General features: G+C 42.8%; 1 protein-coding gene across 6 annotated transcripts in view; it reads left to right on the top strand.

Annotated features, from left to right (window-relative positions):
* The window catches only part of Msp300 (Muscle-specific protein 300 kDa), a 137,750-nt gene that overhangs the window by 59,473 nt on the left and 55,060 nt on the right, over positions 1 to 23,217 (top strand). For 3 of the 6 annotated variants that reach the window (XM_046618534.2, XM_046618533.1, XM_046618536.1), the window contains 19 exons: positions 87 to 375; positions 459 to 978; positions 1,045 to 1,493; positions 1,586 to 1,781; positions 2,225 to 2,299; positions 3,798 to 3,950; positions 4,040 to 6,287; positions 6,474 to 7,785; positions 7,867 to 8,230; positions 8,342 to 8,950; positions 9,053 to 9,838; positions 9,923 to 11,083; positions 11,552 to 11,644; positions 11,899 to 12,684; positions 13,212 to 13,862; positions 13,941 to 15,185; positions 15,304 to 15,642; positions 16,116 to 16,421; positions 17,606 to 17,757. In XM_046618534.2, the coding sequence (XP_046474490.1) occupies positions 87 to 375; positions 459 to 978; positions 1,045 to 1,493; positions 1,586 to 1,781; positions 2,225 to 2,299; positions 3,798 to 3,950; positions 4,040 to 6,287; positions 6,474 to 7,785; positions 7,867 to 8,230; positions 8,342 to 8,950; positions 9,053 to 9,838; positions 9,923 to 11,083; positions 11,552 to 11,644; positions 11,899 to 12,684; positions 13,212 to 13,862; positions 13,941 to 15,185; positions 15,304 to 15,642; positions 16,116 to 16,421; positions 17,606 to 17,757 (11,734 nt within the window). The remainder of the gene's footprint in view (positions 1 to 86; positions 376 to 458; positions 979 to 1,044; positions 1,494 to 1,585; positions 1,782 to 2,224; positions 2,300 to 3,797; positions 3,951 to 4,039; positions 6,288 to 6,473; positions 7,786 to 7,866; positions 8,231 to 8,341; positions 8,951 to 9,052; positions 9,839 to 9,922; positions 11,084 to 11,551; positions 11,645 to 11,898; positions 12,685 to 13,211; positions 13,863 to 13,940; positions 15,186 to 15,303; positions 15,643 to 16,115; positions 16,422 to 17,605; positions 17,758 to 23,217) is intronic. The other 3 variants (XM_046618537.1, XM_046618539.2, XM_046618538.1) reach the window with 2 other exon arrangements.

Below are 23,217 nucleotides of genomic sequence, written 5' to 3'. Positions count from 1 at the left end.
TTGGAAGTCAATACTGTCAACGCAACCAATTGTGTGTGAAAGGCTAAAGCAATTCAATGAATATGTATCTGTATCTGTGATTCTAGAATCGGTGGAGAACAAGCAAATTGGTGCGCTCCAAAAGTGGCAAGATTTCGAGGACCAGTTGGAGTCACACACTCGATGGTTCCGTGCAATGGAAGCTGCGTTCCGAGATCAACAGCTTCAAGCCACTCTGAAAGACAAGGAAAGTCAACTGAGTACCTTTAAAGATAAACGTGAATCTATTGCGAAACAGGAGCGAGAAATTGACGAATTTGTCGATAAATCTCACGGTCTTCTTCACGCCAGTGGCGTAGATCGTATTAAACCATTGATTTCTCAGATTAGTAACAGGTAAGCAAGTGGTTTGAAAAAATAATAAGTAATGTACCTGATATAAACTGTTTTTCAATAACTTGTAACTGATTTTATCGAAGGTATCAATTACTTCATGTGCTGAGTAAAGAAGTGATCCATCGATGCCAAACCCTCGTCGACGATCACCGAGCTTTCCAGGACAAGCTGGAGGCCGTTAACGCCTGGCTTGGTCCATTGGAGCAAAATTTGGCTGGTTTAAAAAAAGAGGAGGTCGGTGGTAACCTCGAAGCAAAGGGGTCTCGCCTACAGGTTCTTCTTGCAGAGCGGGAACAAGCTGAACATCGTCTGGCTGGATTGACAGCCGCAGGTGAAAGAATTCTTCCGGACACATCGGCTCAAGGTCGAGAGGTTATCAGACACGAACTTCGCCACGCACGTGAACGATGGGACAAATTGGCTGAGGGCATTAAGGAACAACAGAAGAAACAAGATGCACATTCGCTCCAATGGTCCAGTTACCAGGACACGCTTCAACAAACGCTGGCCTGGCTGGACAGTATGGAAAGAACTTTGAAGCAGGACTCGGCGGCTGTCTGGTCGTCGCTACAAGAAATCCGATCCAAGCTGCTGAAGAACAAGGTAAGCAATTTTCGATGCTGGCGAGTAGTGGCTAGAATGACATATGTTTGCTTTTTACTACTTCAGACAATCCATCAAGAGATCCTTGCCCACAAACGCATCATCGAAGCCATATCTGAAAAGGCAAATGCTTTGGCTCAGAGTGCCCAAACACCAGCTGACATTCAAGAGAAAGCAAAGTCGATTTCTCAGAGGTACGAAAAACTCGGAGAAGCCTCTCAGAAGGGAATTTCCAACCTCGAGGCGCTCTTAGAGATATTCCAACAATTCCATGATCTTCAGAAGGCCTACCAAGATTATCAGAAGCAGCAATGGGAGAGACTTGCTAATTACACTGACTACACCGGAAACAAGGCGGTCTTACAGGCTAGATTAGCCAAAGTGATTGAGATACAGGATAGTCAAGGCGAAGGTGAACTTAAACTCCGTGTCCTCAGTGATCATGTAGCCCAAAGCGCTGGCAGCCTTCCGCCAAGGTCTCAGGAATCCATGGAAAGAGATTTGACAAATCTTAGGTCAGTTATAAAAGTCTCAGAACCTATTGATCTGAGTTCATTCTCCCAGTACGTGGCATTTTGATTTGATGTCGGCTGACGTTTGATTTCAGATTTGAAAACAAAAAGTTTACCACAGCTGTGAGCGATGTTATTCGCGGAATCGAAGAACGAATTCAACAGTGGAGTGAGTACGAAAACTCTTTGGACAGATTATTGGCTTGGCTCTCCGAAGCCGAAGCTTCTCTGAAGAATTACACTCTGCGTAATACAATCGAAGAAAAGCAGGAACAACTAGAAAAATATCAGGTGAGACAAACACTGTTGCAGCTTTTGCTGTCGGTTCGAAATGTCCAAGGCCCATGATAATGAATTCCGCGAGTCGTTATTCGACATTATTACACATAGTGATTTGCCAAAAAGAACCCCACGCAAGTTAGTCACATACCACTCAACGTAGACAAAAAATTGGAAGTTGCAAGACGTTTCCATTTCAACATCTTTTTCTCACGCTTAGTCAACAGTAAGATTAGAACACGAAAAAAAAGCGAATGAAGAAGTGCTTGCTTCGAATAGATTTTTTCGCACGATAATTACTCACGCACACTTATTCGTCGTTTAAGAATATTTACGTCAACGTACAGATTTTCTTCGCATGAATCTCGATTATAACTAGGTGTTATTGTCGTGTATACCCTTTTAATGGCTTACGCACGAAGAATCCTTCACACGTACCTAATGAAATGTCTTAGGATCTGCAAAAAATAACGGAGTCTCGAGGTTCAGATGTGACGGAACTGGTAGCGCTGGGTGACCACCTCGATCAAGTAAGAGATCACACTCTCTGGCTCCATCTGTAGGGCCCGAAGCTTGGTTGGGCTTGAATCGGCACTCTAGGGGCTGGGGCTCGTTGCAGTATCTTACCAATTACTACTCACTTACACGTTGCATTGCTTTCAGGGAACCATTGAGTAGGCTACTTTCTTCTCGTATAATAAAGCTTCCAGCTTTCATCGGTGGCAGTTGTCGGCGGGAATGCTTCGAAATTTTTCTTTTGTGTAGTACAACAAGTTTACTTGTGTCGCTAAAAGTGGAATAGTATCTGTATCCACTTGACTTGGTAATTTATCTTGCTAAAAAATAAACATGCCTGTTGTACTGCACAGCAAATTCACGGAATCGGCGTCTCGTTAAAGTGGGATCTTCGGCATTCATTGAATACACTTTAAGTCTCTTTTTACAGTACGGATATATCCACAGATTCAATCTTCAACAACGCGCTGATTCCGATATTGCTTGATGTATAAGTCATAGGCATAGTATACTTAGGCCCTGCATAGACAATAGTCTTTACTCAACAGAGACTGATGATCGCTTTTCACCTTGATGACAAGGGATAGGCAAACGTCGATTTGTTGCACTTCTGAATGTGGGTCCTATTTGTTATTATGCCCATGTCGTTGAAAAGCTTCCAGGCTTGATCACTGTGTCTTTCTGTTTTGTCTTGTAGGAGGATCGCACTGTGGCGTGCCTGGAGCATCTATGCCTCTTTTTCTCGCTACCTTTGTTTCTGGCTATTTATCTCTATGTTAACGCGTATGAAAATTAGTCTAACCAGAAAGTAGGCAGGCTTACATTCATTCATTTAATGATTGGTATACACCAGAAATATGTCACGTACACAGTAAAACCAAATAGATACCTACATGAGTTTTACCAAACTTTATCCAAGCATATTTTCTTAAATTTTTGGTATATTATTATACAATGTCAGTTAGCATTAAACACGGGTACCTTCCATTTTTAAGATACTGGTTTCACTTTTAAAGAAATCTACACGTTGATTTACATAGTTCCACCTCCCTATACTCGTGACACATTGTTACTTCGTAAATAAGACTTGCATTCACAGGATGTACCTCGTAACTCTTGACATGTGACATGATACGGTTCACTATAAAGAAAATACTGATGGTGAAAATGGTCCCTATTACAAAGTGAAGAATACTCTTCCGAAATCTATACTCTGAATTTTTCTTTCTTTGATTAATCGACCCGATTTACCTGCAGAATTTTCTGTCATTCATTAGAGAATAAAGCATTTGTTTTAATTCGACTTGATTTCCAGCTGCTATCAATAGACGACTGCTATGTTCACGACATTTATCAATTCACTTCACTCGTTTAGATGGCATTGGCATGTGGGTTTAATGGTAGAAATTTAACATTTGCAAAGAAATTCTTCTTTTCGTGACACTATGATTATACAGAAAGTATAAATATCCCGGAAGTAAACGCGCCCTAATATCATTATGTTTTCTACAGTCATTGATCGTGAATTTGCGCCACAATGAAGCCGAGTTTGACAAAATGAGCGATGACTCTTCGGAACTTATACAAATTAGTGGGGAAACAAGATTCTCCGCAAGCGTTCAGCAGGTCACGTCTCGTTTCCAATCCATTCAAACAACTGCCAAGGTACGTAACTACCGTTCTTCATGATTCGCGTATTCATTGTATCAATTCAACTTTGTTCCGCTCTAAATACTTGTTGTCTCGTTGTATAGGAACTGATAAAGAAGTGCGAACAAGCAGCAGCTGATCACCAGGCCTACTTGGAGCACTACAAGCATTGTTCAGAATGGCTGGCAACCGCACAGTCGAAGTTCCAAACTTCTCGAGATGGAATTTCGGGAACTCGTCAGGAGTTAATTTCACACAGTAATGCATTGAAGGAGCTTTTGGCGCAGCAGGCTTCAGCCAACCTTCTGGTAAACAGTACAGTTGAAGCCGGCGAGCGCCTTTATCCTACCACTGGAATGGAGGGCAGAGAAATTATCCGGCAGCAGCTTCTGGAGCTCCAACAAGCCATGGAAACGCTCTACGATGGCGTTGCGTCCACAGATCGTGAAATACAAACGAAACTCTCACGCTGGTCAGGCTTTGATGAATGCAGCGACGGATTCAAAAAGTGGCTGGAGGAAGTCGAAGCACAGCTACCCTCAGAAATCGAGCTGAAGACGACCTTGGATGAAAAACGTGCCCAGCTTCAAGTCTATCGCACTTTTCTGCACGAGACTCAGTCTCATCAACAAGACCTGTTCAATTTACGCGACAAAGCGGACAGCCTTCCAGATCGCACAGACAAAATTGACCATGTCCTCGATGAACTTTCCAAAAAACATGCCTTCATCCTAAAGCGTGCTCAAGGTTTCGTTGAAAGATATGAAGCAATAGTGAGCGATCATCAGCAGTACAGTAAGGCTGTTCTCGACACCCACGAATGGCTAGATGCCACTCATAACGCAGTGAATCTTTGGGGAGATGCGGAACTGGAACGTGTTTCTTTGCACACGAATCTCGACCGCCTGCAGAACCTACTGCAAAGTCTTCCCGAGGATGAGCCACGCGTTCAGCAGATACGAGCGCTGGGCGAAAAGGTAATACCTGGAACATTGGAATCGGGACAAGTGAATATCCGTTCGCAGATCGACTCCTCTCAGCAGGAATGGGAAGGGTTGGTATCCGCTGTAAAGTCAACTATCGAAGCGTTGGAAAACAAGCTTCAACAGTGGAACGAATTTGAGTCATCGAAGGAAGCATGTTTTGCTTGGCTACGCGAAACCGACACCAAACTGCACGCGGTGGATCTGAAGTCAACTCTGCAAGAAAAGAAAGATCAGTCAGAGAAACTTCGCGCTCTTCAGGGTGAGGTCAGGGCTAAGGAACTTGAAATAGACGCAGTCACAGAGCGAGCTCAACAGTTGCACAAGAACATCACATCACGGACCTCGCAAATATCTGAACTTGGAATAAAGTATCAGCAAATATCGAGCAAGGTTAAGGATCTCAACAATCGTTGGCAACAGTATTTCACCAGTCATCAAGAATTTGACCATCACTTGTCCGAGTGTATGCAGTGGCTTGAAGACATCAGAAACAAATTGGCTTATTGCTCCGACCTTAGCGCTTCGTCGCAGAAAGACTTGGAGAGTAAAATGGAAATCATCCAAGACCTGCTCTTATACAAGGAAGATGGATTCTCAAAGGTTCAAGGCATCGTTGAATTGGCCCAGACGGTACTCGCGAATACCGCACCGCCTGGACATCAGGCGATAAACGACGCTCTGGCCAAGCTCCAAGAGCAATGGAGTGCCTTAGCTTCGAAAATGCTGGAAACCAAGACAAACCTGGACGATTCTATAAATAATTGGGCTGGTTTACTCGAACAAATTCAATCGATTAATAAAACCGTAGAGTACATGCAGACTTCGGTTAACGAAATATCACAGTTTCAGTCTACAATGTCTGAGAAGCGATCCCAATTAGAGCGAATCAAGACCTTGGAGGAACGCGTCCGTTGCGAAAATATCGAAGTCGATAGTCTCAAGGCCAAGGTCGCCGAGATGATAGCTAGCGGACAACAAAGCCTAGCTGCCTCACAAGCACAGGACATTCTAAACAAGTTTGACTCCCTATTTGAGAAAATCAAATCGCTTCTTTCCGAACGCGAGGATCAATACAAAGATCACCGTCTTTACAAAGAGGCACACGATGATCTTATCGGCTGGCTCAGCCGTGCTCGCGAAAAAATACCATCGATGAAGCAACGATCGCTCAGTGATAAACTTGCAATTGAAAACGCTGTTGCTCCACTTGAAAGTCTATTGAATAAAAAGGCTCAGGGTGAATTGCTGGTCGAACACCTTCAGCACACTGGTGAAGTGGTCTGCGCAAGTACCAGTGATCAAGGACAGGAAGTAATTCGAAACGACATTCGTGCACTCACTGAGAGTTTTGAAGGGCTATTCAAAGGTACACTATTTTTTTTCTTTGAAAACTATTTTATCTCAAAGCACATTGAATAATAACGTCTGAAAAATTTTAATTTCTGTTTAAATATTATTCAAAGTTGAATATAGGTTTCGATAATTGCCATTCACGAGTGAATCCTATTTTTATCGGTTTTCTAAATCATTCTCTTATTATTTCCATTTCTAGACATCAAGCAACAGAAAGATCAACTGGAAGCCACCGTTAGTCAGTGGCGAGATTATAAGGACGAATACGAGAGACTCAGTGACTGGCTGCAACAATTCGATATCTTAATAAAGGCACAGAAGAACGCTCTCTTACCAAACGTGAAAGAGAAAGAAAAGCAGGTGAAGGAAGTCAAGGAAATACTGGAAAACTTGCTCAAGGGACAAGAGCAAATAGACAAATTCAATAAGACTGCATCAGGGTTGTTATCTTCACATCTTGACACGTACGTGAACAACCAACTAAGGCATTTGAACTCCAGATACCAAGTACAAGTGAATCTTGCCAAGGATGTCGTTAAGAAGGTGGAAACGAACTTTGCTCAACACCAAGAGTACGAAACAAATCTCGGCAAGGCTCACGCATGGATTGAGAATGCTAAACAAATTATTCGCCAAGGTACCGAAGCTGCCTCTACAAGCAGCCGGGATGAATTACAATCCAGACTGAACAAAATACAAGAACTCCTCAGAAAACGGGAAGATGGACAAAATTTGGTACATCTTACCGTAAATTGTGGCGAAAAAGTGATGCGTAACACGAGATCTGACGGCCGTGAAGAGATCAACTCACAATTGAAGGAAATCCAAAATGATTGGGAGAGATTGGTGAAGAAGATATCGACGACTAAGGTCCACTTGGAGACCAGCCTTCTTCAGTGGGCCGATTATAGCTCTTCATACTCGCAGTTACAGCAATGGATTAACGACCGTGAGGCAAAACTTCAGCAAGTTTGCGAACAGAAGGTATCGAAGGCCAGGAAAGGTCTGGCTGGACTCAGTTCACTGGCCATCGGTGAAAGGAAGGCCAATCTGCGCCAGACGAACAGCATCGTTCAAGATATCGTTGCATTCGAGCCTATGATTCAATCTGTAACGACAAAGGCTGAGGATCTTCAGCAGGCAACGCCGGCAACAGAAATATCAATCAAATACGAAACGCTTAGTAAACAAGCCCAGGAATTGTATGCTAAACAGAAGGAAACCGTCGAACAGCATCAAGCATTCATTGATAGTGGTAATGAGTTCATTCAATGGATCCGTGTTGCGAAGGAACGGTTAGGAAAATGTTCGGAACCTACTGGAGACAAAGAGTCTCTTTCTAGCAAGATCACGCAGCTGAAAGTGCTGGAGAGTGAACTTCCAGAAGGCCAACAGAAGCTCGAGAAAGCTCTACAACAAGGTAACGCTGCGTGTCAAGTGGCTGATGCCGAAGATAAAGAAATTATCGAGGAAGAAGTTGCTCTTCTCCAAGAAGAGTACGATAATTACGTGTAAGTATTAGACTTGGAAATTTTTTTTTAGCGTAAATTGTAAATTGAATATAATCGAACTAATCAATTTTTTTTTCACAGCGATTCCTTGAACAGCACCAAATCTCTGCTTGAGATTGGTATAGTCAAGTGGACTGAATATGAAGATCAGTTTTCTGAAGCCTCTGATTGGTTAACGCAAACTGAACAGCTGGTGCGACCATACAACAAGCTACAGGATAGCCTTGAAGAGAAGAAAACTGTACTAGAAGAATTTCAGGTTCATTTGCAGACGTTGTTTGATTGGCAGAAAGAATTGGATCGTCTTAATATGAAGGCACAGATGCTTCTCGAAACTTGTGCTGATACCAGAATCTCAAATGCTGTTACTCAGCTGACCACAAAATACAATGCGTTATTGTCATTGGCAAAGGAAATTATGCGAAGATTGGAATTACATTATCAGGTAAGTTTGATACCAAGTTGAGCAGTTTAAACATCAGAATTCGAAATTATTTTATTCTAATTTAAGGCGTCAGTCCATTTTCTGATGGTACGGTTTTTTAAATGTAAATAGGAGCATCAGCAACACAATACCCTCTACCAAGAATGTGAAGATTGGATTGAACGAACACGCGATAAGCTGGGAGAGTGTAAAGAGATACCAAACACGTTAGCTGAAGTGAACAACAAGTTGCATGCCTGCAAAACTATTCGTCAGACTTTAGAACAAGGTCAGAACAAGCTTCGCTATGTGCTTGAGTTGAAAGAAAAGGTCATCATGAACACGGAGCAGAACGGTGCGGCAAAGATTCAGGAGGATACTGAAAATCTGAAAACTGAATTCGACAAGCTACTGGCAGACGTCGAAGAAGCGAAGCAGAAACTCGCTACAAGAGCTGGTGTCTTAGAAGAGCTTAACAAAATGCATAGGTTGATCGCTGACTGGATTGAAGAGGTCGAACACAAAGTACAGCCCGAAGAAGGATTCCGAAATGACCTCAGTGAGAAGCGAGCTCTCCTCGAGAAGTATAAAACAGTGCAACGTGACATAAATGGTCATGCAGAGACAGTAGATCGCCTTAAAGCTCGTCTGATCGAAGATTCAAGCATCCCAAAAGACGCTTACGAAGCGACGATTGCAAAGTACGAGGAGTTGAAGACCCTTGTGGTTGCTAGAATCAGTGTAAGTAAACTATGGTCTTACCTTGCAGCATTCAAATACTTGGCATATTTTAGATTCTATCCACAGAATATCGCATATTTCATTTTTCATCTTTTCATTCAGGACTTAGAAGAACAAGTGAAGGAACATGACCGCCTACGCCAAGCTCAAAATGAAGCCGTAGAATGGGTTCGTCGCGCCAAGGTTGAACTGCAGCGACACGGTGACACTCACGGCGAGAAGGCGAAGGTCATTGAACGAGAGCAAAAGGTGAACCAGATCATAGCATCCATGCCAGAAGGTGAATCTTTGATCAAAATGGCAGTGGAACTGAGCGATTCTGTCATTTTGACTACTGGCTCTGAAGGACAAGATTCTATTAAGCAAGACGTTAAGCAACTAAACGCTGACTGGGAATCACTGAAGACTCAGTCACGTGACAGCCAATGTACTTTGGCAAGCTGCATCGTGACTTGGACCCAATTCACAACTGCGTTTGATAGCATGAAGGACTGGCTTGATCAGTTCAGGAAGAAGGTCAGCAACGAGTCTGCCAAGGACAACAAAACCCCGGAAGACCTGGAACGATGCAAACGTATCGTTGAAGAGGCAGTTCGTCAGAAACCAATACTCGAAGACCTAAACGATAAATGTGAGGCTCTTTTGGAAGTCAGCGCGTGTAGTTGGGCCAGGGATAAAACAGTACAGCTTCAATCAGCATACACGACCCTGCTGACAGAAGCACAAAGTCTCGTATCCAAAGTTGAGAAGAATCTGTCCGACCATACGGAGTTCCTCAAGGCTAAAAAGGAACTCGAAGAATGGCTTCATACTGCTCATGGTTCTGTCCAAGACTGTATTGGAGTTGGCGATATCGAGTGGGCTAAAGATAAGCTGGAAACTACACGTGTAAGTACCAAAAATGTTGAATTCAGAAGTATAGTAGGTATTAAAGGAGGGGTTCATTGCGAATACTTTTGTTGAAAATTTCAGGTCGTTGCAACAAGAATAACCGAGGGCCAACATTTGCTATCAACGTTGCAAGACGCGTTTGCAAAAGCGATAAATACCGCTCTTCCGGAACAACAAGAGCAACTACGAACTGACATGGCAGATTTACGTTCAAGCTGGGAGCAGCTCAGCATGGACCTCAACAGCATTCAGGCGCAAGTGAAATCGGTTCTAAGTCGGTGGGAGGACTATGCAGAATCTCGAGCACGGTTTGAGAGTTGGCTGAGCGAAGCTGAAGAATCCGTCAAGGTGCTTCCCGAGACGAAAGGTGAGCTTGGAGAAATGAAAAGACTTCTGGAGAGGACCAAGCATGCCCAAGACGAAGTGAAGGGTAAACGATCTGACCTTGACCACCTGCTGAACGAGGCTGACGAATTATCCAGCTGGGCCAAGAACAATACCACCAAGGAACAGACTAAGCTGTTGCTGAATCGGTGGGAGAAACTGGGTAGTCACGTTCAGGAGCGGAAACAACTCCTTGAGGAGGAGCTCCAGGAGTACAACGGTTATCACGCAGCTCTTCAGGAGACTGAAAAATGGTTACTGCAAATCTCATTCCAGCTTATGGCTCATAACTCATTATACATCACCAACAAGGATCAGACGATTGAGCAGATGAAACAGCACGAGGTTCTGCTCGAAGAGATTCAAAAGTATCAGTCTACACTCGATGACCTCAGAGCGAAAGGATCCGGTCAGATAAAACGCTACGTTTCAGCCGCTCCGGGGATCGAATCAACCATCGAAACGCAGCTCCAAAATGTGCAGGAAAGCTACAATGCTCTCCTGGGCACTGCACTTCAGATAAAGAACCGATTGGCCGAGTCTTTAGCGAAGTTCCAAGAGTATGAAAACACCCTTGAAAGCATAATGAAGAACCTGGACACTTACGAGCCGGAAATTGCTCAAGAGTTGGAAGCGCCGATTGACAATCTGGAGGATGCACAGCACAGTTTGGAGAGTGCGAGAATACTTCACAATAAATTGCAATCAGAAAAGGCGCGCCTTGCTTTAGCTGTAGAAGCCTGCGAAGCCGCTGCTGCGTGCGTTTCTCGACCCGGAAGTCCGCTCGACGCACCACCTGTACAAATTCCAGCTAGAGAAGTCGAAGTGCGAACTCGGCTCGAAGACCTCATAGACCAGGTATGACTTCCGAAAGTTTTGTAGAGTTTCCGTAGCTGTAATATGCACCGTATTTGTTATCGCTGTTTTGATTAGGTCAACCCGCTTAAAAGTACAGTTCTTATCAGCTAATTTTCTCCTGAATGATGACTAATTTTTATTCTGCTACAATTTGTTAGTCATCGTTTTGCAATTGATTGAAAAAAACAGTTACATGGAATTATAATTCGTGACCTGTTTGCACGTTACCGATAATTTCGTGGTTGATTTTGTGTTTTTAATTTTTTTGTCGCATGAAGTGTTATAGAAGCTAGGATCTCTGTATTGTATCCTAGTAAATAAGATTTTTTTTTAATTCAGTGCAGCATTAAGTATGAGATAGCAAGAACAAAGTTACTCGGATCTTGCACTTTTGTTGCTAATCTATTTCTGATTATTTTTGCATGATGTTTGATGTGAATTTTTGTTTTTGTTCACCCTTCAAAACAGAAAAATAACGAGGATTCAGGAAGACTGAAAGCTCTGCTAGATATTATTGAGCACAGCGGCTTCTTAGCGAAACTTAATTACATGTATGACAAGGTTTGCATCACTTTTATTTTTATTTCGCTATGTGTAAGAACATATTCTCATGATTACCGCATTTTTGTAAATTATTTTATTTACATAATGTTCGTTCGTATTTAACACGGCTTGATTCTACATTAACAGTTCTGATTGAAATCCCATAGCTATAGTAATGTATCGGTCTTATTGAAAATTATTTCAACCAATCAATTCGTTCATGCTGACGCAAAGCATTAATTTTTTAATACCAACGTATTCCGTGACCACAGATGCAAACGCACTTGACTACAGTCACTGAGGCGGTTGGTTCTCTTGAGGAACGTGCCCATCAGCGGAACGCCCTGAGCGTTTGGGTAAACCAGCAGCGGGCTCTTTGCGCCGAATGGAAGTCAAGACCAGCAAAATTGCGGCCAGAAGCTGCACACACCGAGCTTCAAGCGATGAACGAATTACTGGCTGGGGTTGGAGAGCGTCGGACTCGAGCCCTCACAGAACTTTCCTCGGCTCAGGGCGGTCAAACCGATGACCTTGAATCAGGCCTCAACAAGTTAGAGGGAGAATTGATCGAGGCGATAGCCGGGAAGCAGGCAACCCAAGACCTGATCGAGAGGTACAGATCTCACGTTCAGGACATTCAGACTTGGTTCGATAATTTGTCGAAAAGAGCAGACGTTGTGGACAAGGGCAGTGGTCTGACAATTGCTCAAAAGATCTCCACCGTTCAAGAAATCACCGCCGAATTCGAATCTCAGGGTCCAGGTAAGCTGGATGAAGTCAAGAAGCTTGGTGACCTGGTTATGGACTCGGTCAGCAATCTTGACTCCCAGCAAATTGAGGAGCAGATAAAATCCGTCGAAAGGAGGTACGGTGACATCGGTAAGAAGCTTCAACGCAAGAGCCAGGTACTGGACATGACCGCTCAAGGTATTGAAGCCACGAGACGCGAGATTGAAGAAAACAGAAAATGGGTCGCTGAGAAAAAGCAAGTTGCCAGAACATCTGAGCCCATTGGTTACGAGAGCAAAATGGCCGATGAGAAGCTTCTGTCTCTCAAGGCAAGTATATCAAATTTCTATTAGTAATACCAACCTTTTTTCGAACATCTTGAAGGTTCCTACAGGGATACTTTTCAGCGCCACTTTCTGTTTGTAATCATTTTTTTCACCACTTGATAATGTTTATATGATGTATGATAGTGTATCCATCGATTGATCATCCCCAGCTTAATTACAGAATGTTATTATCAGTTTGAATTTAAATGTGTGGCATTGATAGTAACGCCCGAAAATCTCTCTCGCTTTCTCTCACGACGTTTGATCAAAAGAACATATTATTTAGAGCAGGAATAGATATTAATCAGAGCGTAGAAAGCCGGCTTATCTGTGAATTCTGGTGCTTAAGCCGCTTATCGCCGACTGGCTGAAGATGATAAATCGTTCGATTCCTTGAATAATTTCGTGCAAGCAAACTTACATTATTTATGGTTCGCGGTTGATTGCAGAGCTGCACAATCGACAGCGTCTTTACATTGTTACCTACAGTTCCGCAATTCCTTCTGACATTTGAGACAATTAAATTACAGGCACTGCTCAAGGAGGCTGAGGGAAAACAGGTCCTTATTGGAACACTGGAAAAAAGGGTCAGCAACATGCAAAATGAGTTGGAAACCAGTGAACAACAACAACTCGAGTCAGACTCGCGAGCACTGCGGGGTGAGCAGGCGGAGCTGTGCTCCATTCTGAGGGAAGAAATTTCGGGTACCACAGCGGCTGCGGATGCTCGACGAAAGCTCGAGACGGACTTAGAGCGCGCTCGACTGTGGATAAAAGCGAAGAGCAGCGACCTGAAGAAGCTCAGCGGCTATTTACCGTTGAAGGCGAAAAAAGTGGAGCAAGATATCAGCCAGCACCATGGTTTTGAATCCGACATTGCAAACTTCAACGAGACCGAACTCAACGATGTCCTTAAGCAAGGTAACGCGCTGCTTAAGGATTGCACCGACGAGGATCGCGGTCGGCTTCAAGCAGTATTGAATACCGTTAACGAAGAGTATGACGCGCTGAAGAAAGAAGCTCAAGAAAAACAGGCGGCCCTTGCTGACCTTCTCCAAGGACGAAAGGCCTTCGAAAATGACTTGGACAGGTGCCAACGATGGATCAACGAAGCTGAGGTCGCAACGTCCGTGGAACTCCGTACCACCAGCGTCGATGTCCTTCGCGAACAACTGGCCAAGGTAAGCGACGTTTTACTCTTTTAAGTTACGCAATCATTTTTGCTACGATAAGCATGTTTTTTATGATATTATTTTCAGTACGATCGACTAAAGAAAGAAGCGAACGAGTACGCTGACGAAATTGAGAACATAACGCAGCAAGGAAAATCGATCCTTCCGACAATTAGCGACGCCGATAAGCTAGAGCTTAGTGAGCAACTGAAGAACTTGAAAGACTCGCATCGCAGAGTAGCTGGCATAATCAATGAGAGAGCCTTAGCCCTCCAGGCAAGTATAGCCGAAGCTGAAGAGGCAGCTGCGAGAGTCGCGGAAGCGGTGCAATTCATGACTGACATACAACGAGAGCTCCAAGAACTGAACAAGCCGATAGGGTCACGCGCCGAAGATGTAGAAGGCATGTTGGCGACTTACGAACGAATCTTAGGAGACCTGAAGGCCAATAAAGCAAAGCTGGCTGACCTGCAGTCTGGAAACGTCGGTGATCTTCACGGCGTTGTGAGCCAGCAGGATGACCTGATCAGAGCGCTTGAGTCCCAGATAGCGAAATTACGCCAACTCCTTCTGCTCAGACAACAGTTCATTGCTCTGGTAACAGAGATTATGACCTTCATTACGAAGTACACTGGGGTAGTTAGAGATATTGAAAAGTCCGGCCAGACGACTGAGGAAAAAATCAAACGCTATGACGACGTGATTTTAAAGATCCAGGAGTGCGAAGCGACTCTGGCTAGCGCTACTGACAAGGGGCAGCAAATCGCAGCCGAAGGATCAGCGGCCGACCGAAACAATGTGACCGAACAACTTCAGTCCCTCAAACAGCAACTCCAGTCACTGAGACGCGCCGTCGAGTCTCAACGCGAAGAACACGAGTTGGCCGCTGCCGAACACAGACGATTGGCGAACGAATTGGCAGATATTCTCGACTGGCTTCAAAGCAAGGAAAAGGACGTTAAATCTCGTCCGCTTCTCGAACGCGACTCGGCGAACGTTGATGCGGAACTGAAGAAGCACAAGGAACTCTGCGACAGTGTCAATGAAAATCTGGAGAGAATACGCGTCCTGAAGGAATCCGTCCGCCACGATGAGGGCATGCCTGGTTCGCTGAAGGAGATGCTCAGCGAGGCTGCCTCTTTGATGACATCGCTTCCTCGGGAAATGGACGATCGTGGTACCTACCTTGAAACTAACAGACTGATGCGTCTTGACTACGCGGCTTTGACAGATAAACTGCACGCTTGGGTCAGGGAAGCTGATATCCGATTACAGAGCGATAAGGACGGCCTTGACTTTGAAAATATACTGGCCGACTTGGAGGAGCACAAGGTATTTATCTGCAAACTTTTATTTGTCAATAATAGGCTGTCGGAGAGTTACATTATTGTGTATCTTATTTTCCTTGACACCAATGTTGAACCTCCATCGAATCTCTTGAATGTTGTAGATCTACTTCAGCACGGAATCATCGATACGGGAGTTGGTTTCACAGCAGATACAGCAGGCAGCGGACAAAATCTGGCCGTCGTTGAACAGTTCGGAACAGGAAGAGCTGAGTAGGGAACAACAGCAGCACACTCAGCTGCTTAAGAATACCTTGAATACTGCGAAATCGCAACGCGCTCGTCTTGAACAAGGTGCTGAGACTTGGCGTGATTATTCGCAGACTTTAGAACGCGTTCGAGCTGTAATTGCCAGGACCAGATTCTCCGATGATCCCGTCAGCACTCTGGCCGGTCTGCAATTCAATATTCAGAAAATTACTCACGCCCTCAACGACATTCAGGTGAGACACAGCACCTGGATTATTGCTAACAGTATGGTGTTCAGGTTCATTCCGACTTTTGTACGTGAAATACGAATATTATTAAGCTGTATGTGTCACCTGATTATTCATCTAATCGTGAACAGTAATTCCGATTCCGGAATTTACTTATCAAAGATAAGTAGAACCTTATCTGTCACCAATTGCACTCTCGGTATTTATGTAACGTGAATATTACTTTGCAACAAATTATGCAACCTTGACCCGAATCGTCGATGGTGGTGAATGTTTTCTCAATCGCCGAGTATTTTTACAACTTTAAACGTGTCAGTTTAAAATTATAGGACGAAAATCTCGGTGATATCACTACCGGTTGCGATGAATGACGGATGAGGCTTCTGCAGGCAGCTGACCATTTCCGTTATTTATTATTACTACTTTTTGTAGAGAGTACTATATGCTAAAATAGATCTTCCAACGTTCGTGGTTCACAGAATCAACAGTTCGAGCTAGATCTCTTGAACGAACGTGGAAGGGAGGTTCTAGACCAGGCCGATTCTGCAAACAAATCTATTATTGAGACTCAATTGTCAGCTACGACTCTTGAATGGCGTGATCTGGTTTCCGGACTCGAAGGTCGCCGCAACACTCTTGAGGCTCTTTCTCGGCACTGGGAGGAACTCGAGGCGCAATGGTCCCAGGTCGAAGCACGACTCAACGCCAACGATGAACGAAATAAACTTATCGATAACATCGTCCGATCGAAACAGCATCTCATAGACACAACCAAGTCTTTGGATGTGAGTATAATATTTCGATTCAATTATTATAATTACATCGCCATTATTCACCTCCGCATCGTGAGGATCAAAACCACTAGAGTAAACCCGCTGATCACGATAATCAAAGAACATTTGTTCAGATCGGAAGATTTATAAGATTGAATGTCCAAGGGAAAATGTTATATTTATAAAAATTACGCCTAGTCTTTCAACCGCACACACTTTTAACAAAGATGCTTTCCTCGTTCGTATATGAGAGAATAGTCATTTTTGAGCGATAATTTTACCATATTCTATTCCGTTTCTGATCAAATCTCCCTTTCAGTCATGATTTGAAATGAGTATTTTTATCGTTTATGGTCAGTGCGATGTTTTGGTATACACAATCGAAAGAATCGTTAATATTTGCACATAAATCAGAGGTTGACAGCTATGCTGCTGATGACGTCACCGTCGGGAAATGTTATACCAACAAAGTAAAAACTCGATGTGCAGTATAACTGAGGGTTACGTCATCGCGAGTATTCTTAGAAATTAACCGTATACATAAGTTATGATAAAGCTGTTCAGCATTTTATTGTGACGCGGAATTAATTCAATCGTCTGTACAGTGACAAGTTCTTTACATAATCATGACCTCAAAGTTTCGTCAGTCTTTTATCGAAGCTTACATTTTTTTTCTTCAATTTTCACTCCTAAGCACCTGTGCCTGCTAAAATTATTCACAATCATGTTTGTAATTTCAAAATGAGTTTCACATTGTTATTTCTTATTATAATCATGAATGAATCAAGGGCGAGAAATTTCAATGCGAAAATGGAACAATTTTGAATGTGTATAAATTGAAGACCGACTTGAAGATCGAACGGAAAAATATTTCGAAAAGTAATTCCAGCCGAGGAATTTTTCGCCAATTCGTGATAATTCTTTCGGCTCTTAGACGAGGCTGATATTTAATTTTTCCATCCCCGAAACGGTTGAAAAGAGGGCAGAGCTGCCAGACTTGCACAGCCAGGTACCGCAGGTGCGTGACCCCACCTCGGTCCCCGTCCCCAACCCCCAAATTAACGTTCAACTGGGGCACAATACGATTATACACGAAATCTAGTCGATTTCTAGTGTAAGCAGTGAGGAGTGCTGATCGTGTGTGCAGTTTCACCGGATCCTTGATCATTAAGTTTCACCGTTTTCTATTATCGCAGGAGCTTCTGGCCGAGGGTGAACGACTGAAACCGGCAACCGACGAGGTGCGAACGCTCGCTGGTCCCGTCCTTGCCTATCTCGCTGCCTTCACCGAAGAGCCGGCACGCATCCTTGAAGAACGTCTGAAGAAACTTTCACAGTCGGTGCAGTCGTGAGTGAAAAATCAATTCTTTTCCTTATTTCGTCGACTCGAAACTCAGGCCAGCCAAAATACCCCCCACAGCCCCCGTAGGCGCGTTTCATCCCCACCAAGCCTCCCTTGGGGGCTTATCTGTAACTGTAGGTGAAGATATGCGCGCAAAATCGAAAGAGTATTCGTGCGACGCTGAAAGGAATCCCGAGCAATCCCTGTAGGGTTGAGACCTTGACTCTGAAGATATCGGTTATCGATATCGTTCATTTCATTATTGTGCCTTATTCCAGCCGCGATACCTTAGACGTAATGTGTGCGCTGTTCAATCTAATCGGTTTCTGATAAATGCCTAATTTTGTTATTCGAAAGGTTCCCTGGCGTTTTGGCACCGTGTAGATTATATGCTCTAATTATAGGGACCGTTAGAAATAGCTGGGATTAAATCCGTTTCTTTACTATTTATATATACTTGCGAATGTTTCCTTTCGATATGTATAATTCACGATTGTGTTCTTTAGCAATTGTAACCCTGGTGAATTCAAAACATTTCCTGAATCTGTAAACTTTTATAACTTTACAAAAACTTGGAATTTTTCATGCAAAGTTTGAGATCAATTTTCGCGACAACGATTTGCGATTATTTGAATTCATGATAAAACGGGATCCCCTTGCCCATATTTTGGCGGCCGTTGTATACTCGAGCACATTTGCATGAGTATGCGTGTGTGTGTTTGCAGTGGGCTTATATGCTTTTTTTTCACTATATGTATAAGTCGTAAATTTCTTCTCTCTTTATTTCTCTTCACAGGTATCTTGAACAAAAAAATGATATAAAAATTTCGTTCGTTATTATTATACAATCTTTGCATAAATCTGTTTAACATCTCTTTCAGTTTTCAGGACGTTGTATAACTTTAGATTAAGTTGACTGTGTATAATTTTGTCAAACGGTTGTAAATTTTCATAGATCTCAAGGTGAAAACAATCAAAACGAATCAGAAACGTGTTCAACGTTATACCCGAAAAAACTTGTGACTGCACTCTGTGACAATTCAGGCAAACGCCAAACCTTAATCTTCACGATGGCTCATTTTCTTGTGATTCACACCCCAATAACCAACGTTATTTCACATTTTATTTATATCGACAATACATTTATGACGTCGACTATCCAAATTATCATACCTACGAGTAAATCTAGTTTAAATATCTGACTATTTGCCATTCCGGCATAAGCAGTGACTGATTTTTTATTACCGCCAGCATAAGATCAGCCACTGCGAACTGGCTCAATGGCAACATAACTTGTACGATAAAGGCATTAGTAGAATCGAAATCACGATGCTGCACTGAGTAATTGCCGACATGTGTTTGCGCAGTGCATTCCTCAGTAGGAGAAAGCCATTCGGCTTACACTGAGAGAGATTATTATCGTACACAAAATTCATTTACCTACTACGTACATTAGGGAGTTCTGGAATGAGCCGATACGCACCAGATTGCAGTCATATTCAGGAGCGATATAACACAAATATAATGTATAATTGCACAAAATCTGATCATATTTGTATCTCGTCCTGCTCTAGCCCATAGCTTCCCAGGAGAGATCGAATAACTAATTGAATATTATGCAAATTTACGAGTCCCAGGCGGGAGGAGGAAGTCGAGCCAATAAACCAGTTAATTAAATGAATTTCCGGAACAAAACTAGCGAGTGTTTAACGAACTGCGTAAAATGTGCTTCAAATTGTATTCTACATTTTTATAGATGTTTGCAATCATCACAATCACGTGCAAGGTTTCAAGGTCAGTAGACTTCCGGTCCCGGAAGTAACGATATGATATCCACTACTATGCCGGCTGTTTTCTGAATCAGTTGAGAGAGGGGACGGGATAAAGTGAAAACATAAAGTAAAAGCATAAAGTAAATGAATGAGAGAGTACCTATACATGTGGCCAGTCGCAGATGTGTACAATGGTCGCAAACCGCCAGAGGTTTCCGGTTACGACTGACGAGCTGCAGCCCCAGTGATTTATCCGCGACGATTTGTTACGTTTGTCGAATATACATTGTTAGGAGAGAATAAAAATTACATTAAAGTTCACACAGTATTTTGGTGTCGATATTATCATCATTTGGAATGAAAAAAGCACAATTTACACCGATGGTGTTGAATTTTGCATCAAACGATGTGGACTTATATTAAAATTGTAAATTTTCTAAAAGTATAAGTAATGTAAAAGGTTTCAGATCTAGGTGTACAGAATAACTTTAACAGAGAGGGTGTGGCAATTCTCCAACATATATGATAGTCATTCTTTTATCGGTGAAACTCGGTATCAGCAGATAACTTGATCGCGAGAGTTGCTGGATATCGCGAACATGCAGCCTGTTTTGACATTTGCACAAAAATTATCTGCAGGATACTGACTTCAGCTCAGCTGCAATGCCGATAAGAATATTTTATCGTCAACGAATTTGTGTCAAAGCATACTTTCCGGTACAGTATTACACAAAATCGAGCCAGCGTATAATTCGTCTTCGAAAGTTTTGCACGCTCGATTTTTCAAAGAATGTAAGATTTTTAGACCGACTCCGTAACATGTTAAATCGAATTTCCGTCGAAGGCTTTTTCCGCCCCTAAAAGCTCCGTCCGACCCCTTAACCATTCAAGTTACGGTCTAAAAATTGAGGGTGGTAAAAATTTCTCGAATCAATCTTCCGTTTCAACCGAACGTGGGTTTGATCGTTACAGAGTAAAAGTAGAGGAAAAGGCGGCCTCTGGGGAGGAACGCATACTGCACAGCGGTATTGAATTTTACACCCAATCCCGAGTCTGATGAAATATAGGCGTATGTCCGCGACTTAGTTCCGAATGCATTGAGGATCAATAAAATTGTAAGAATAATTCGTCTCGGTTGACCACCTGCAGCGTAAAAACATAATCGATACGTACGCATATACGGTGTGTACGATAGATCAGATGGCGTAATTAACAAAAAAACTTTGAATGCCAATAATCCTTGCTTTTGGCATAAAATGAGATTTGAATTGGCGTCCAGCAATGTCACTGGTGAATTAATTTTCTCTCCTTACTTATATGCAATTACAGCTAACTTGCGGATTGTACTTTTGTCCAAACGGACACATTAGGATCGTATAATCTCGAAAAACTTAGTTAGCAACAAGGGCGCCTAAGTCGGACGCAGCACGTGTTCGAACTGACGTATAACGTTACAGGTCACCCACACAAGTTCAAGGTAAAACGCGACCATTAATCGCAGCGGCTTCGCCGCACGGAGTTAAAGCGAACGATGCGCAAGCGCCGAGTAGCTGGATATTCCGTAGAGCGATAACGCAAAGCCCTGTCATGTCGTAAAAGCTTGCTTGGTCGGCGAGCGATACACCGCGTATAGACAGTTCTAGCGTGCGAAGGATAGACGTATGTCAAGTGTCGACACAGAGCGCTAAAAGATGCCTCTTGAGGAACTTGCATCACGTATGTACCTGTGACGTCATAACCAAATTTGTGCCGTGACACAATGGTAAACAGCCGGAAGGTCGCAGCTCCTCACCATTCCACTCCATTCCATTCCATTTTATCGCCTGGCTGTCCGAGCAGAGCGCAAGTTTGTACGGAGGCGGACGGAACGCCGGTAGCATAATTCGCGGACTCGACGCACGATTCATATAGTCAGAGGCGTTTAGTCAACCTGTTGCCGTCGAGCTGGTGTCTAGTTCGTTCGAGGCTTTCCAAACGGTGCGCGGCTGCATATTAGATCGGAAGTAAAATAATCTAACTGCATTGGATGAACGACTTTTTAGTACTATATACGAACAGTTTATCCGTTTCGATTTTACTTTCATTCGCGATAGTAAATTCACGCATCCGTTCGCTCGATCGAGCGGACCGCCAGTGATTTGAAAAGGAAAGTGTGTTCGGTTAACGATAGAGTGCCGTGTTCCTTACGTGTATGAGTGTTCTATTAATAAATCGTGACAACGCAACGCTTCTGTAAAAACCACAGTATAAGACTTTTTTAATTAACGCGATATCGCGCTCTGTATATACCGACAATATTTTGACACAGTTCATACGTGTATATACATATACTTTTTATCGTTTTCGTATATTTTCAAAACTCTTAACGACATAATGTTTTTGGCACAGTGAGCTTGCAGCCTTGCGAGCACAATGTTTCTTCAAGGTAAGCTTGTTCGTTTTTTCATCGACAGGTTCGCTGATTATAGAAAACACGTGGTTTTTATGCGAATCTACGTATAAGCGAATTTTAAATGCCAACTCGCGTTAGTACCAATTTTTGGGGCTCTGCAAGCACAGAATTACACGATCATACCGCATTTTATTTTCTGCGAAGTTTTTGTAGCTCGTTTTGGTACTTCTTCGATTTATAACTTTTTTCTTTTTACCTAATTTTCGGGCAAAATTACGTCGATAGGTGTTAGAATCGTTACTTGTGGATATAGCGTGATATTCACGAGGTGAAACCGGCATTCTACCGAAGACAACTAACGAACGAGACTAAATAATTCATCTCGATTGATTTCAGCGCATGATTCATGATTAAAGCAAATTCACCGCGAGTTCTTGCTCCTCAACATGTTTCAATTATCGAATTGTTTTTCCATCATTTACGCTTTGCCGCTATTGATCTTTTCAGCTAGGATAGTTAAAGTTATACGGAGGCATCATAGCGAAGCGAAAGTCTGTTTGGCATTGGAAAAACTGCCCGCAGTTCTTGATCCTTCGAAAAGCAAAGAAGGTTGTCGAAAAGCCAATATCAGACGGTCATTCTCTGTAAATTTGTGTCAGAAAATGTGTTTCATAAATCACAATTTATACAGTGGAGCCAGTGAAAGTAGTCTTAAGTTGGACAAAGTTCGAGTAGAACTCCATTAGCTGAATAAAAAAATTTTGCAGCCTGGCTATTTTTGCACTTAAACGTGAAGCTGAGCTTAAATTGATTTCGCCTCACTCAGTAGCAGTAACATACATTTGGGTACAATCCATAGGTATACATCAAATATGTACACGTTAAACTGTCCACTCAAAGGATAATGTAATCAATGAAACGTCCGCGGACTTCACCTATGTTTACGTACCATCCGAAATAGAATGGAACGATATCTCCGAAGCATAAGTGTGATTGTTTCCTTTACAACCTTACGATATCTCCAGAGAAACAGCATTTTTGAAACGCACTTTTTTATAGATGACGATACTTCTGAGCTCTAATTATATGTACATCGCATTTTATTCTCCAGTTCACTGCGAATCATCGATGTGCTATTTTCTTGCCCACTTTTCTAGTTTTTTCGATAATTTGTTTCATCGTGCCCTTATTTCTTCTATGTTGTTTTGTGAGGATAAAATTTAGAAGATTTTGAGTAAATGGCAATCGCCCAAAAATTAATGGAGCTATTCCACCTCAAAGAACTCCTATACGGCTGAAGTC

This window comes from Neodiprion pinetum, chromosome 3 (assembly GCF_021155775.2).
Source record: "Neodiprion pinetum isolate iyNeoPine1 chromosome 3, iyNeoPine1.2, whole genome shotgun sequence".
Taxonomy (NCBI): domain Eukaryota; kingdom Metazoa; phylum Arthropoda; class Insecta; order Hymenoptera; family Diprionidae; genus Neodiprion; species Neodiprion pinetum.
This window is presented reverse-complemented; position numbering and strand designations above follow the sequence as displayed.